Raw genomic sequence first — 16,563 nt, 5'->3', positions numbered from 1 at the left:
GCTGTCTTCCCACACTGACAGAGCACAGCAGAATGTGTGGAGGCAGACGATGTCAGAGTGCAGGAAAGCACAACAGGAACGTGAAGAGAGATGGAGGGCTGAAGAGGACAGGTGGCATCAGCTTGTGGACAGAAGGCAAGAGTCGATGCTCCGATTGCTGGAGCATCAAACAGATATGGCATTCAGACAACATCCGTTCCTGTAGCCACAGCCCCTGTGTAACCAACTGCCCTCCTTCCCAAGTTCCATAGCCTCCTCACCCAGACGCCCAAGAACGCAGTAGGGGGGCCTCTGGCCACTCAGCCACTCTACCCCAGAGGATTACCCAAACAACAGAAGGCTGGCCTTCAATAAGTTTTAAATGTTTTAAAGCGCAGTGTGGCCTTGTCCTTCCATCCTACCCCACCCCACCCCACCCTGCACTTCCCTCTTCCCCCACCCCTTCCGGGCTACCTTGGCAGTTAACCCCCTATTTGTGTGATGAATTAATAAAGAATGCATGAATGTGAAGCAACAATGACTTCATTGCCTCTGCAAGTGGTGATCGAAGGTGGAAGGGGAGGGTGTTTAGCTTACAAGGAAGTAGAGTGAACCAAGGGGTGGGGAAGGGAGGGATGTTCATCAAGGAGAAACAAACAGAACTTTCACACCATAGCCTGGCCAGTCATGAAATTAGTTTTCAAAGCTTCTCTGATGCACAGCGCGTCCTGCTGTGCTCTTCTAAACACGCTGGTGTCTGGCTGCACATAATCAGTGGCCAGGTGATTTGCCCCAACCTCCCACCCTGCCATAAATGTCTCTCTCTTACTCTCACAGAGATCGTGGAGCGCACAGCAAGCAGTAATAACAATGTGAATATTGGTTTCGCTGAGGTCTATCCGAGTCAGTAAACTGGGCCAGCGCGCTTCTAAACATCCAAATGCACATTCTACCACCATTCGGCACTTGCTCAGCATATAGTTGAACAGCTCCCAACAACTATCCAGGGTGCCTGTGTAAGGTTTCATGAGCCATGGCATTAAGGGGTAGGCTGGGTCCCCAAGGGTAACTATAGGCATTTGAACATTCCCAATGGTTATTTTCTGGTCTGGGAAGAAAGTCCCTTCCTGCAGCTTTTGAAACAGACCAGAGTTCCTGAAGACACGAGCGTCATGTACCTTTCCCGGCCATCCCACGTTGATGTTGGTGAAACATTCTTTGTGATCCACCACTGTTTGCAGCACATTGAAAAGTACCCCTTTTGGTTTATGTACTCGCTGGCTTGGTGCTCCGGTGCCAAGATAGGGATATGAGTTCCATCTATCGCCCCACCACAGTTAGGGAATCCCATTGCATCAAAGCCATCCAATATGACCTGTACATTTCCCAGAGTCACTACCCTTGATATCAGCAGCTCTCTGATTGCGTGGGCTATTTGGATTACAGCAGCCCCCACAGTAGATTTACCCATTGCAAATTGATGCCCAACTGACCGGTAGCTGTCTCGCGTTGCAAGCTTCTACAGGGCTATCGTCACTTGCTTCTCAACTGTGAGGGCTGCTCTCATCTTGGTATTCTGACACTTCAGGCCAGCGGAAAGCAAGTCAAAGTTCCATGAAAGTGCCCTTACACATGCTAAAGTTTCACAGCCACTGGGAATCGTCTCAGACCTGCAACACTATGCGGTCCTACCAATCTGTGCTTGTTTCCCGGGCCCAGAATCGGCGTTCCACAGCATAAACCTGCCCCATTAACACCATGATGTGCAGATTGCCAGGGCCCAGATTTTGCGAGAAGTCGAGGACATAGAAATGGACATAATCAGTCTTGTCAGCGCGCTGCCATCGCCTCCTTGTCTGGTTTTGCTTTGGCAGGTTCTGCATATACTCCAGGATACTGCGCACGGTGTTTACTGTGCTCATAATTGCCGTGGTGATCTAAGCAGGCTCTATGATCCCAGTGCTATGGTGTCTGGGCTAAAAAAAAGCGTGAAACGATTGTCTGCTCTGACAGAAGGAGGGGCAACTGACAACACAGCTTACAGGGAATTACAGTCCACAAAGGGGGTGGCTTTGCATCAAGGAGAAACACAAACAACTGTCACACAGAAGGGCCCTCTCAAAGATCGAACTCAAAACCCTAGGTTTAGCAGGCCATTGATTTCACAGAGAGCGGGAGGAAGCAAATGAATACAAAACAAATCAGGTCTATTTCTTGTTTTGATCCTCCATCTATCTTTTACATCTTTAGGGTGGCAGCAGACGGTGCAGTTTGACTGCTAGCCATTGTCAGCGCCTAGATGCTCGGCAGAAGATGCTGCATTATGACTGCGAGCCATTGTCATCTCCTGGGTGCTCGGCAGAAGGAGTCTGTGCAGGCGCCCGTGACTGACTTCACCAAGGTCGGTTAAAAGAGCACCCAGGAATACAACAACGACAGCTACCAGTCGTAACGCACCATCTGCTACCAAAAGGAAAGGAGCTGCTGCTGTGTAGCAATGCAGTCCCACGTCTGCCAGTTGCCCAGATGCCCCTCACCAAGATCGGTTAAAAGAGCACCCAGGAATATGACGGCGATGGCTACCGGTCATAACGAACCATTTGCTACCAAAAGGCAAGGAGCTGCTGCTCTGTAAGAATGCAGTCCCATGTCTGCCAGCACGCAGGAGACTTACAGTGATGGTCAGCTATGCTTGCTATGGTATGGTGTCTGCACAGGTAACCCAAGAAAAAAGGAATGAAACAATTGTCTGCCATTACTTTCACAGAGGGAGGGAGGGAGAGGGGGACCTGACAACATTTACCCAGAACTACCTGCGACACTGTTTTTGCCCCATCAGGCACTGGGATCTCAACCCAGAATCCCAATGGGCAGCGGAGACCACGGGAACTGTGGGATAGCTACTCACAGCTAACCACAGTGCAACGCTCCGGAAGTCGACGCTAGCCTCAGTACTGTGGACGCAGTCTGCTGACTTAATGCACTTAGAGCATTTTCTGTGGGGACACACACAATCGACTATATAAAAACTATTTCTAAAGAACCGACTTCTATAAATTCAACCTAATTTCGTAGTGTAGACATACCCTAACGCTACTTTAGAATCAAAACACATTGATATACAAGTATATAGCCAATATTCATAACTTCAACTACAAAAGTGATATACACATACAGATAGCCTAATTATAATCAACAAATCATAATCTTTCCATAGACACCTTACACAACAACCTTTGTACAATATTTGCTGCAAATATATAACAGTGGTTGCAACAATGATCTATACAGTCACAGGTTATGTCAGTAACGTAACGTCACAAGGGTTATTAGGATTTATTCTTTTTTCTTTAATATACTGTAAGTGAATTTAGTCCCCATGAAAATGAAAGATTAGGAGTACTTGTATGAAGCATAGCACAGCACTTCCACATAGCTCTTCCAACGCATCTCACCTAAGGTCCGGCATATAGCATTGTTCTGAAGCCACACAAGTGACCATATAATTCTCCTCTTATCTTTAGGTTATCAGAATCTAAGCTTTAATTTTTAAAAACAAAATCAATATATTTTCCATTCTTTTGGTTGCAAATATTATCTAAATGTTTACCAGTGCAGTGGCGTCTGTTCAAGTGTGCAGAGAACCCAAAACAGTAGCAGTAAGACTGTGCCTTTCAAATGGTGGTTCGTGGACCACTGGTGGTTCAGAGTTCTGGCTGGTGGTCTCTGCTAAGTGAAGAGTCACATTTTGCTGTTCTACTTTCTTTTTCCACCCCCAACTGCTTCTATAAGAAACCAAGTGCCTCATTATAAAGGGGAGCCTGGATGCCCATAAAAACAGCTGGAAATTACTCCCATATATATCCTGAGTTGAGGTCATCTTTCTGCTTGACAACTAAACACATCTTATTTTCAAGTCAGATTGCTCCTTCCAGCCCTAAAAAAAAAGCTCACTATACCTTCAATATTTTAGTAACATCAAGGAGGAAATGGGGAAGTGTAATGGGCATAAAATTGCATAAGATTCATGACTCTCACTTCATAACCAGATTTTGATCCTTCAAAGCACACATTTTCCCCCCTTTCCTTTATGCCACCCAATAAATGGGTTTATCCATGATAATAAACCCAGACTCCATTCATGTTCTATTGATTCATGTCTCCTCATGTACCTGATCATGCCCCGATGGTTTACTTCAAAGCTCCACACGAGAATAAAAGAGAGCCCAAAATGTCTAAAAATATTTTTCTCTCCAAACGTTTATTAGGGAGAGAATTTTTTTTCTTTTCATTGTGTAATGTCAAGTTAATCTTTGCTCCAACTACTAGCAAAGCCTGGAATCTGAAACTAAATTGTCTACTAGCATCTGCCTGAGGGAAAATATTTGTGGAAGAGAATTAGAAGACAAGATTGGAGCCCTTGAATAAAAGTATTTACTCAGCCAAGGTCAAGCTAGTCTTCAATTTGCTTCCAAGCCAGTTTTCATCATGGCAACTGGAGATGACACAGTGACATTTGTATTAATGAGATTTATTTGTTAAGACATCTTGGTATCCTTTGAACCATTCTAACAGCCCAAAGCTTTTGCCTTTTGCTGTAAAAGCCATTTGTTTCATAAAGACACTTTCACTCAAGATAAAAGCAGCAAAGAATCCTGTGGCACCTTATAGACTAACAGACGTTTTGGAGCATGAGCTTTCGTGGGTGAATACCCACTTCGTCAGTGGTGAATACCCACTGCATCTGACGAAGTGGGTATTCACCCACGAAAGCTCATGCTCCAAAATGTCTGTTACTCTATAAGGTGCCACAGGATTCTTTGCTGCTTTTACAGATCCAGACTAACACGGCTACCCCTCTGATACTTGTCACTCAAGATACTTATACAAAACACCTGGACCCTTCCAATACTATTGAGCCATCAAAAGCTGGAAGTTCTGCAAGGTATTATGTACTTAGAGTGTAAATAAAGAGCTCCTGATCCTCACTGGTTGCTGCTCAAATTTTAAGAAGCATTTTCAGTGGTTCTTGGAGCCTAAACTTGAATTACTGGGGGCTGGGCATTCCCAGATGAGGACACTAGGCTACAAAGCTCCTTAAAGGAGATTAGGCGGAGGTCAAGTTTCACGATCTTCAAAACGTATCATTCCTCTTTCTGCAGGCATTCTCTTATGGTCCTGTAATTGAGCAGCTTTGATATCCAGAGGGAAAGAAAGCCCTTTTGTTTCCTTTTCTTGAAGGATTTTATGTAAACAACAACAATAAATGGATATAGCCAGATAGGGGAGTACAAGTAAACAATGAGACAATATTGGTTTGCTTGATAGGCAGTGGTCTCTGCATGCCAGCAATTTCAATCTCACCATTGTTGCCTAATTTTCCTATAAGCAAGTGGACAAGTCGACTGTGGCTTTTATCTGTCAATTTCCTTGTCAAGACCTCCAAACATAATAGAAGTTTTACAGTCAATAATTAGATCTACACTTTTTCATTGATTCATACTGACAGTAAAAGCTGAAATCTCTGGAGCAGTTGTGTCTTATCCTAGGGAGTGTCAAAAAAGCTCACAGAAAATAGACAAAAGGAACAGCATTTTTTTTGGTTCAGGAATTGGCAAAAACAGAATCCAGTACTGAATATTTAGTGGCCAACATTGAATATCAATAGATAATTCCCCATTTTGCTACATAAAAGAGCGACCAACTCATCAAGAAATTAAGATTAATGTATTTAAAATATATTTCCACAACACATTTTCCCCCCGATGAGTCTTTTTGCTCTTTGCTCCAACTAAAAACACAGTGATACTAGGAAGACTCAAGCATTTTTGCTGTGTTTGAGGGAGGGTCACTATACAAAAATGGGGGAAGGATATGGGAGGGCTCATCGTAAAGACACTGGACTGAAACTAAGGAGATCTGGGTTCTACTGCCAGCTCTACCACAAACTTCCTAGGTGGCCTCAGGCAAGTTACGCCACTGCTATGTGCCTCTGTTTCCACATCTGCAAAATGGTGATAAAACTACCACAAAATATGTTGTAAAGTTAAATTAATTAATATTTAAAGATGCTTAGATACAATAGTAATGAACACTACAGAAAAGCCAATAAATAAAGTTGGGGAAATCCTGATATAAACCCATTCCATTCCAGAAGAATGCAAAAAAATGGTTACCTGACTCTCGTAACTGTTGTTCTTCGAGATGTGTTGCTCATGTCCATTCCAAATCCCACCCACCTCCCCTCTGTTGGAGTATTCCAGCAAGAAGTAACTGAGCAGGCGGCGGGTCAGCAGGAACCTATATACACTGCCATAAAGGCACCACTCCAGGGCTCTCCACAGCTGACCTGACAGGTTTTACCACTAGGGGAAAAACCTTCGGACAATCGTGCACACAGCGCACGCACACACCTGTTGGAATGGACATGAGCAACACATCTCTAAGAACAACAGTCACCTACCTCTCGTAACCATTTTTTCTTCTTCTTCAAATGATTGTTCATGTGCATTCAAATAGGTGACTTCAAAGCAGTTTCCCTGGGAGAGGGGTCGGAGTTCACCTGGTTGCTGAGTACAGGACTGCCCTGACAATGGCTGCATCATCCCTCGCCTCTTAAGTAATGGTGTAGGGTGACGTGAAAGTGTGGATGGAAGACGATGCTGCTGCCTTGCATATGTCCTGGATAGGGACGTGTGCCAGGAATACTGCGGACGACGCCTGTACTCTCAAGGAGTGTGCCGTAAGCCGAGGGGTTGAAATTTTTGCCAGGTCGTAGCAAGTCCTGATACAGGACATGATCCATGATGAAATGAGCTGGGATGAGATTGGGAGCCCCTCATCATTTCTGTGATTGCAATAAAGAGCTATGGTAACTTACGCAATGGCTTTGTGCGCTCAATGTAGAATATTAGGGCATGCCTAACATCCAGGGAATGGAACATGAGTTCTTAGTTACTAGTATGGGGCTTAGGGAAGAACACAGGTAAAAATAAGTCTTGGTTCAAATGAAACTGGGAGACTACCTTTGGCAGAAATGCAGGGTGAGGACGTAGTTGCGACTTGTCTTTATAAGAGACCATATGGGAGGCTCGGAAGCCAGCGTGCTGAGCTCGGATACCCTTCTGGCCGAGGTTCTGGCCACCAGAAAGGCCACCTTCCAGGAAAGGCAGGTTGCTATAGGCTCAAAAGGGCCCCCCCACCCCATGAGTGCAGACAGGACCACATTGAGGTCCCACTAGGGAACGGGCCATCATACCTGGGGATAAAAGTCTGTCCAAGCCACCATGGGATTACTAAAGACTGACCTACCCGCTGCCCCCGGGTGAAAGGCCAAAATGGCAGCCAGGTATACCCCGAGAGATGATATTGCCAACCCCTGCTGCTTAAGTTATAATACGTAATCCAAAATAAGGAGAATTGGCACTAGCTGCGGTTCGATTCCCCTCTGCAGAGATCAGATGGAAAAATGCTTCCATTTTGCCAGGTACATGGCATGAGGGTTTCCTACTTCCCAACAGGACCTCCCTCACTGAGTCCAAACACTGACGCTCAAGAGGGTTCAGCCATAGAGTTTCCATGACATGAGGTGGAGGGATTCCAGACTGGGGTGTTGCAGACAGCCATGGTCCTGTGTGATTAGGGTCAGGCACACAGGAAGTGCTACTGATCTGTCCACTGAGAGGTTCAACAACATGGTGAACCAGTGCTGGCGGGGCCACACTGGCGCTATGAGGATCATCCTGGCGAGTCTTGAGAAGGACTTTGTGTATGAAATGGAAGGCGACAAATGCGTATAGCAGGTGACTCAGCCATGGAAGGTGAAGGTGGAGGGATAGCTCAGTGGTTTGAGCATTGGCCTGCTAAACCCAGGGTTGTGAGTTCAAATCCTTGAGGAGGCCATTTAGGGAACTGAGGCTAAGGAAAAAAAAAACCCCCCACCCACCTATCTGGGGACTTGTCCTTCTTTGAGCAGGGGATTTGATTAGATGATCTCCTGAGGTCCCTTCCAACCCTGATATTCTATGATTCCACAATGGAGCCTGGGCTGTGATTCAGGGAAGCAGAACCACTGTCACTACCTGTTGCTCTGTGTCATGCACAGGTCTATGTGAGGAGAGCCCCACCTCTGGAAAAAATCAAGTGCATGATGTCCAGCCTGAGGCACCATTCATGACCATGAAATGATCAGCTAGCTCATTTTGCACTTCTGGAAGGTGCAATGCCTCTAGATGTATCAAGTGGATGATGCAAAAATCCCATAGCTCAAGGGCTTCCTGGCACAAGGGAGAGGAAGAAGCACCACCCTGTTTGCTTATACAGACAACACTGCAGCGATGTTCTGTCAGTGCCAACACACATGCACCCTACAGGCAGGCCTGGAACACTTGGCATGCCAGACAAACCGCCCTCAGCTCCCTTATGTTGATATGCAGCGATAGTTCTGTGTGGGACCATAGGCCTTGGGCTCTGATATTGCCCATGTGCCCTCCCCACTCAAGCACCGAGGCAGCCGTGATTCGGGATAGCATATGTTGGGGTTTGGCAGAGGGTACTCCCACACAACTTGTGGTTGCAGCCACCAGTGGAGAGACTCGAGGATGCAAGGGTGGAGGGTAACTATTGCATCAAGCAGGTCCCTGCCCAGCCTGTGCACCTACACCAACCATGCCTGGAGGGGCCGAAGGCATAATCTAGCACGCTGGACCACGTATGTGCAGGCCACCATATGCCCAGATAGTTTCATGCAATTTCCAGCCATGGTTGTGGGAAATCGGCTAAGAATTTCAGTAGTGTCCATGAGTGCTTGGAAGCACACCTCAGGCAGGAATGCTTTGGCCTGCATAGAGTCCAAGACAGCCCTATGAATTCTATTCTCTGCGTCGGAGCCAGTGTGGATTTGGGCACATTCAATACGAGTTCGAGTCTGCAGAATGTGGCCTGCGCCAGAGAGACATGCTCTGTGGCCCGTGCTTGCAACTTGGCGTTGATGAGCCAATCATCTAGGTACGGGATTACTTGCACCTGACATTTCTGGAGGAAGGCTGCCACAACCACCATACACTTGATGAATAACCCGGGGGCCGCCGAGAGCCCAAATGGGAGCACCCTAAATGGACAGTGCTGGCCACTGACCACAAATCTCAGGAATAGTCTGTGGGCATCTCTCAATTCAAGGGTGGCATACCAGTCCCCTGGATCCAGGGAAGGAATGATGGTAGCCAGAGAGATCATGTGCAACTTCACTCTCCCTATGAATGTGTTGAGGTCTCACAGATCCAGAGGAAATAGCAGGAGTAGAACCCCTTGCCCCTGAACTCCTGAGGAATCTCCTGTTGCCCCAGAGAGAGAGGTGATTGCACCTCCTGCAAGAGGAGCTGTTCATGAGAAGGGTCCCTGAAGAGCGATGGGGAAGGAGGGTGGGAGGGAATAGAATATCCCACCCCTACTGTGCTGTGGACCCAGCAATCTTATGTGATCTGGAACAATCATGTATGGCGATCTAGAAGGAACCTCCGGGGCAAGGATGTCCACCATTGGGTCAGACTCCTCCATCATCTCTTCTGCCTGGTGTCCATTGATGGTAGGGTGGCTGTGGTGCCTGCCACCGCCTCATTTGGTGAGGGGGAGACTCATAGGACAGGGTCTTCCTGTCTCCCTGGCTCTCTGGAAGCTGGGTCAGGTACCTCAGAGCCTCCCGTGACTGGAGGTGGCTCTAGTGTCACTGATGGCACTGTTTCCAGTGCTGCACCTCAGCGTGACAGCCCAGAGTCCCTGTCTTTTGTGGGGTCCTCAGGAGCCCTGGGGAGTGTGGCAAGCCAACAACGTTGCTGGGGGGGTAGGCGGAGGGCACAGGATGCAGATGTCATCAATGCCTGCCCGAAGCCCTGACCCTGATGGAAGGTCCAAGGGGTCCAAAAGGCCATTGGACTATGCCCTGCCACTGGGGCTGCCAGGCAACTGCCAGTGCCAATGATTCCACTGATCTGTGGTGCCAGGAGTGATAGTGGCTGCATAGAAAGACAGAAGACTCAGAGTCTGACCTGGATGAGTAGTCTGTGCCCAACCACAGGGGGTGGAGCCCGACGGTGCTGGGGAGCAGTACCAGGAAGATGGTGAGCAGCGCTATAAAAATCACAGGCTTGCTACAATGATGAACCAGATGCAGTGCTGCCTTCAGGGTGCCGGAGCTACATGAGGTGCCAGGATAGACGCTGCAGCTGGTGCCACGGACATTGCCGGGGCTTGTGATGCCAGGGCCTGTGCTGGGACCTTGCAGGTATCCAGCATGGAGGGAAGGTTGAGCTCTTCCTCTAAATCCTCCCAAGTCGAGGAGACCACCAGCACTGGACTCGATGGACCTCCTGTTGGGGCCAGAGTCAGGAGTGCTGGGTCTTGAGGACCACACCGTGGGTGTCCCACCAGAGGATGCATCCCGCTGGAGTCCCCTCATGGCTTCTTGATGGAGGAATGAGCCTTGTCCACCTTCTTTCTTATGCAGCACCAGGGACTGTGAGCAGTGCTGCCTGGTGGCACTGGCCTTATGAGTCGGGGAGTGGCGCCAGTGCTCCTTGGAGGAGTCCTTCCTCAGTGCCGGGACATCCCGCATCGAGGCCCGGGCACTGCGCACCGATGATGCCGGTGCCACTTTCGGTGCTGGCTGTGGGTGGAGGGCCAACTCCATCAGGAGGAGCTTCAAATGATAGCCCCACTCTCTCTCTCAGTCCTGGGTCTAAAACTCCTGTAAATTGGATACTTATCTGTCTGATGGCCCTCTCCTGAACACTTGAGATAGGCAGCGTGCAGATCGTCTGTGGGCATAGGTTTCACACAGCTCTCGCACATCTTAAACTCCTGCGACCAAGGCATGCCCCAGTTCCTGGTGAAACTAGGGCGGGGGGGAACCCACCAAAGTAAGACCAAACTACTATGTACAACAAAGAAAAAGGGAACCACTAGGTAGGCACTTGTGAATGCAAGAGACTGCGCTGTTCCCATGACCATCACTGGCAGTAAGAAGGAACTGAGCAGGCAGCCATAAAAGGTGTCACTCCAAGGGTCTCCACAGCCGACTTGACAGGTACCGCTAGGGGAAAAACTTCTGATGATCATGCATGCGGCGTGCGCACACATCTATTGGAATGCACATGAGCAATCACTCAAAGAAGAATACTTATTATGATGAAATTAGACTCATCTTTTCCTTGAAATTCCCTCCTCCCCCATTAGTCCATTACCGTTAAAAATCCAATTTTCATTCTCCATCTCCGGGATTCATTATACAGCATAAAGCACACTGATGGCATGTCAGTTTCACTACTTACCCTATCACCAGACACAAGGCGGGTACCATTAGTACTCCACTTTAGAACAGTAATTTCAGCATTATGGTTGAGGGGTACTGTGTGGTGCTCTTTGTCCTGTTTGTTAAGCACCACCACTTCCCCTGTCTCCCAGCCCACTGCAAGGATCAGTCGGGATGGATGCCAGCTAAGGGATGTGGCCCGAAAACTCCTTTCACTGTGTGAATCAGGCACATGCTCTCCCTGTAAATGGAAACAAACAAACCTCATTACAGCGATTTGGGATAAACACTCTTCCAATTCAACACACATCTGCCCTCCACCAAGTAAGATATCTTCTGCCATAGAGACAAGATAAGCATAGACCACACTGCAGTAACATCTGAAGTGGGGACACACAAGATCTTTCTTTCCTGTGTTGCTCACAAGTACTTCACGTGTATAAATATTTGTTTTAAAAAAGTGATAGGACAATTATTTATGAACACACACAATATTGGTATTAAAAGTCTCCGACACTAAAGAAACTTACATTCATGTACTGGGGACTGAGAAGGTTTCTAGGACTGAAGGTACAAGAGGACACTTTTGACAGTCAAGGTAAGTGATGGAATATTTTTCTACAGGCCAACTTCTGTTGTTGAAAGAGACAAGCTTTCAAGCTACACAGAGCTCTTCTTCGGGTCTGGGAAAGGTGCTCAGAGCGTCACAGCCAAATATAAGGTGGAACAGATTGTTCAGCATAAGTAGTTAACGCATATTCTCAGAGACTGTTCAAGGTGAAGTGGTTCATTAACACACCTCAGTCATATGACAAAAGAGGAGGTTTAGTGGGCTTAAAAGACTGCCTGTCTTCTTTCTGGACTATTCTCGAATTCTCATGTTTGAGCAAAAAATTATAGTTGTTACTCTATGGTACTATTATTTTAGATGCGGTTGTGATAAAAAATAAAGAACTGAAATTGGCAGATCTTCCTTTTACAAGCTCACCTTTAAAGTATTACTGAGTGTCAGTGAATGCAATGAGTAATACTAAATGAGTAGTATGGTAATGATACTTAAATAACTTCATTGACTTATTTTGTCTAAAGACTATCCACCTTCAAGATCACCATCATTTTCTATGCTTTCCGAGTTATCTGCCAATGATAGTGTTTCAGTCACATCAGGTATGTCACATAGCCATAGTATATCACCTTTAGCAAAAAGAAAAAAAACAAACTCCATCATCCAGAAACAACCATACATAAGTTTGTGGTAAGAACCAGCAGATTACAAAATAAGAGGTAATTGATGAAAAAATTGCCTGGTTTCTTTATGCAACAAACTCTCCTTTCCATATAATTGAGAACCCACACTTTGTTAACATGGTTCAGTCATTAAGACCAGGATACAGTCCACCCAACAGAGTAGATGCTGCAGGCAAATTGCTGGATAAAGTGTATGAAAGAGAAACTGAGCAGCGTGCAAAAGGTCTAGAGGGTAAAATTGTTAACCTAGGTCTTGATGGGTGGAGCAAAGTCCACAATGATCCTGTTATATGTGCCTGTGAGATAACAGAAGGAGGGAATGTCTTCTTTACAGAAACAATTGATAAATCAGGAAATGTACACACAGCAGAATACTTACAAGAAGTAACAGTAAAAACTGTAACAAACTGGGGGAAAAAATTCAAATGTCTAGTATGCAGTTTGGTCACAGACAATACTGCTAATGTATCCAAGATGAGAAGAAATTATTTAGAAGAGAGTCCTAAGCTAATAACATATGGTTGCAGTGCTCATTTGATCTACCTCCTAGCCAAAGACTTCAGTGTTCCAGAAATAAAGCCTAATAGGGAAGTATTTTGCAATTTCAACAACAACCACTTTGCAGCAGCTGCTCTGAAAAAAGGTGGGAGGAACCAAGCTAACTCTCCCACAAGACATGCGATGGAACTCAGTAGTGGACTGTTTTGAGCACTATATCAAGAACTGGCCTAATCTGACGCCAGTTTGTGAACAAAATAGTGAAAAAATAGATGGCACCGTGACAGCCAAAGTTCTCAACACTGGGCTTAAGAGAAATGTTGAACACATGCTGAGTACCCTGAAGCCTATTTCTGTAGCCTTGAACAAAATGCAGGGAAATAGCTATTTCATTGCTGACACTGTTGAAATTTGGAAGGAACTGAGTGAGATCTTAAAAAGAGAAGTATGCACTGACAGAGTTAAATTACAAGCATTAAAAAAACAAATGGGACAAGAACTATCTCCAGCTCAATATTCTCAATACTTGGTACAAGGGTCAAACCTTAACTGCTGAAGAAGAGGAGTTGGCTATGACATGGACATCCAGCAATCATCCCTCCATAATGCCAACTATAATAAACTTCAGATGAACCATTCACAACATATTTGTTTGCTGATGATGTTTTAAAGAAAGTCACACCAGTGACCTGGTAGAAGTCACTTAAGTGATAATCTCACTTTTAACAGCAGTAGCTTCTTCTGCCAGTGTAGAAAGAATTTTTTCCTTTGGACTAATTCATTCCAAACTGAGAAATCTTTTGGAACCTAAAAAGGCAGGAAAGCTTGTTTTTCTTTTCCAGGTTATGAACAAACAGGAAAATGAAGTTGAAGACGACCGAGTTAGCTGCAGAAGCCAATATTTTAAGTTTCTCATATTGACATGGCCGACATGGTCAATTAAATTTTTGGTTTTTGTTTTTTTTTAATATTTAACTAAAATAGTTAAATGAAAAACAATTTTAACAAAAACAAACCTGATTTTAAAAATCTTGAATTTTTAAATTCAAAAATTCATATGCTTGTTTTGTTAAAATAGTGTATGTTTGCTGTTGAAGAACAAAAAAAAATCCAGAATACATAACATCTTTGTTTTAATTAAATAAAACAATTTAAATGTCTGTCTCGTGATGTTCTCTTCCTAATACAGCATGGCAAGAAAATCCACCAAATATTAATGATTAACCTGTTGAATTGGAGATATTTATGAAGCCACTGGGATATCAACTATCTGCTTCAATTACCTTTGGTAAATGAAATAACCAATCATTCATTTTTGGATATAGCTGTAAAACTAATCTGAAAAGTTTTCAAAATAACTCACTTATAAAAATGAAACCTACATCTATCTCTGAGTTGTGAAGAATATGTATTAAGGTTATAACAACCAATAAAAATGCACTTTTATGTAGTAATCTATGATTAAAGTGAGTCTTCCTGACTAGTGATTTAAATCAAATCCACCCTGCTTGAGAAGTCTATAAACAGTTCTTGTGGGGGGCGTCACTGTCCACACTAGGGAAATCATGCTAGAACTGTAGTAGGCAATAACCATAACATGGACAGATCCTATATGATAAAATAATCTGACTCCAGCAAACTGGCTCACCCTCTAGGTGGAGAAATTATTCTGTTTTTTACATTCTCTGATACGGAGAACACAGATTCAAGCTGAAGCCTCAATAAATATTTCCTTGGGGCTGAATATCCCAGGACTGCCTGGGGAGGGGGGGCAAGTGGGGCAATTTGCCCCAAGCCCCACAGGGGCCCCCCACGAGAATATAGTATTTATGGTATCGCAACTTTTTTTTTATGGAAGGGGCCCCTGAAATTGCTTTGCCCCAGGCCCCCCTGAATCCTCTGGGCAACCCTGAAATATCCCAAGATAAATTTTGGCTTGGTGTTCACAAGAACTAAGCAGGCATCCATTTCACTGTCATTTTTTTCCCCTTAAATCAAACTAATGACTTCTCAAGCTACATTCTTCTTGCTTTGCCTATTATAAATTTCAAATATTGCCAAAGGAAATATTTTTTCCTTCATTTGTGTGTACACAGGGGGAAAAAACCCCAACATTTAGTGATAAAAATCCAATTCTTCCAAGCCTAACAGCTTTAAACCTAATACAGACTAAATCATAATATACCGATTGTCATCTTGGGACATTATTATTCTATGATTCTATCAAGTTGCAGTGGGGGAGGTTTAGGTTGGATATTAGGAAAAACTTTTTCACTAGGAGGGTGGTGAAGCACTGGAATGGGTTACCGAGGGAGGTGGTGGAATCTCCATCCTCAGAGGTTTTTAAGGTCAGGCTTGACAAAGCCCTGGGGGAGATGATTTAGTTGGGACTCGGTCCTGCTTTGAGCAGGGGGTTGTACTAGAGGACCTCCTGAGGTCCCTTCCAACCCTGATATTCTATGACATGAAGTAATGTTTAATCCATGGTATGTTGCTGTATATTTGGCAGGTATAGTTGTATTTCTCATTCTATGACCACTAGGTAGCCCCTAGATCAATGATATGCTGGCAATCAGCACAAAGAAAAATAAAAAAAGTCAGTAGTCTGTAAAACTCAAGGTGGTGTTTCTGTTGTTTAGATACAATTAATTCATGAGGAACTCACTGCTGACTTCAGGAAAGTCTAAAATTAAATTAGGACAATTTGATTAGCCATCAACATCACTGAATATTATGAGCAACCAAATTTGATAGAGAAGGATTCCAGGAATATAAACTAGCCAACAAAATATATGTATTTAAAAAAAACCTTCTAAACTTCATAATTCTGTTCCACCACAGATATAACAGCAATCAAGAGATCACAGCAAAGTAACATCAAGACCAAAGTAGAAGTTGCTGGATGCTTACCTGTTCCAAATAGATATCCACACTGCCTCCAGATGTTGGGCTAACGGAAGCAACAGCCAGAAGCGGATGAAGAGGGTGCCAAGTTATGTGGGAAGGGGACCCAACTGAATCAGGGACTTCTATTCTGTGATCAACATACACAGCCATAGTGACATTACACAGTCCTAGGTAGAGTCCAGATCTGCGCAAGGAAAGAAAAAAAATATTTCTAACTGATTAAATTAAGAACTGGGCAAGATTAAAAAAAATCATGTCTCCTTCACTGTGCTATGGTGAAAATAAAAAGGGTGAAAATGATGTTTTGATACAACCTTTAAAAGCACAAAATTTCCATACTGAAATAGTCCAATGGTCCACAAGCCAGTATCTTGCCTCTAGCAGTGGCCTGAACTGGATTATTTCAAAGAAAAGTGAAGGAATCCAGAATTTCCCTGACAAATGTACAGCAACATACCATGGATTAAACATTACTTCATGTCTCAAGATGACAATCAGTATACTAGCTTTAAATCTAATAGAGGCTATAACATGTTAGGCTTAGTCAGGCTTGGAAGAATTGGATTTTTATCACTCTGTTGATAAACATCCATTTCTCTGTATACACATAGAGACAGCAAAATAGG

The 16,563-nt window shown here is 44.7% G+C and overlaps 1 protein-coding gene across 4 annotated transcripts in view; it reads right to left on the bottom strand.

Moving 5' to 3' along the window:
• The window catches only part of IFT140 (intraflagellar transport 140), a 244,046-nt gene that overhangs the window by 220,332 nt on the left and 7,151 nt on the right, over positions 1-16,563 (bottom strand). For 3 of the 4 annotated variants that reach the window (XM_030545678.1, XM_030545680.1, XM_030545679.1), the window contains exons 2-3: positions 15,941-16,121; positions 11,304-11,525 (exon numbers count right to left, since the gene is read on the bottom strand). In XM_030545678.1, the coding sequence (XP_030401538.1) occupies positions 11,304-11,525; positions 15,941-16,087 (369 nt within the window). In that variant the 5' untranslated portion in view covers positions 16,088-16,121. Of the gene's footprint in view, positions 1-11,303; positions 11,526-15,940; positions 16,122-16,563 lie in introns of those variants that run through there. The other variant, XM_030545681.1, reaches the window with a different exon arrangement.

The sequence above is a fragment of the Gopherus evgoodei genome, unplaced genomic scaffold (assembly GCF_007399415.2).
Source record: "Gopherus evgoodei ecotype Sinaloan lineage unplaced genomic scaffold, rGopEvg1_v1.p scaffold_38_arrow_ctg1, whole genome shotgun sequence".
Taxonomy (NCBI): Eukaryota; Metazoa; Chordata; order Testudines; family Testudinidae; genus Gopherus; species Gopherus evgoodei.
This window is presented reverse-complemented; position numbering and strand designations above follow the sequence as displayed.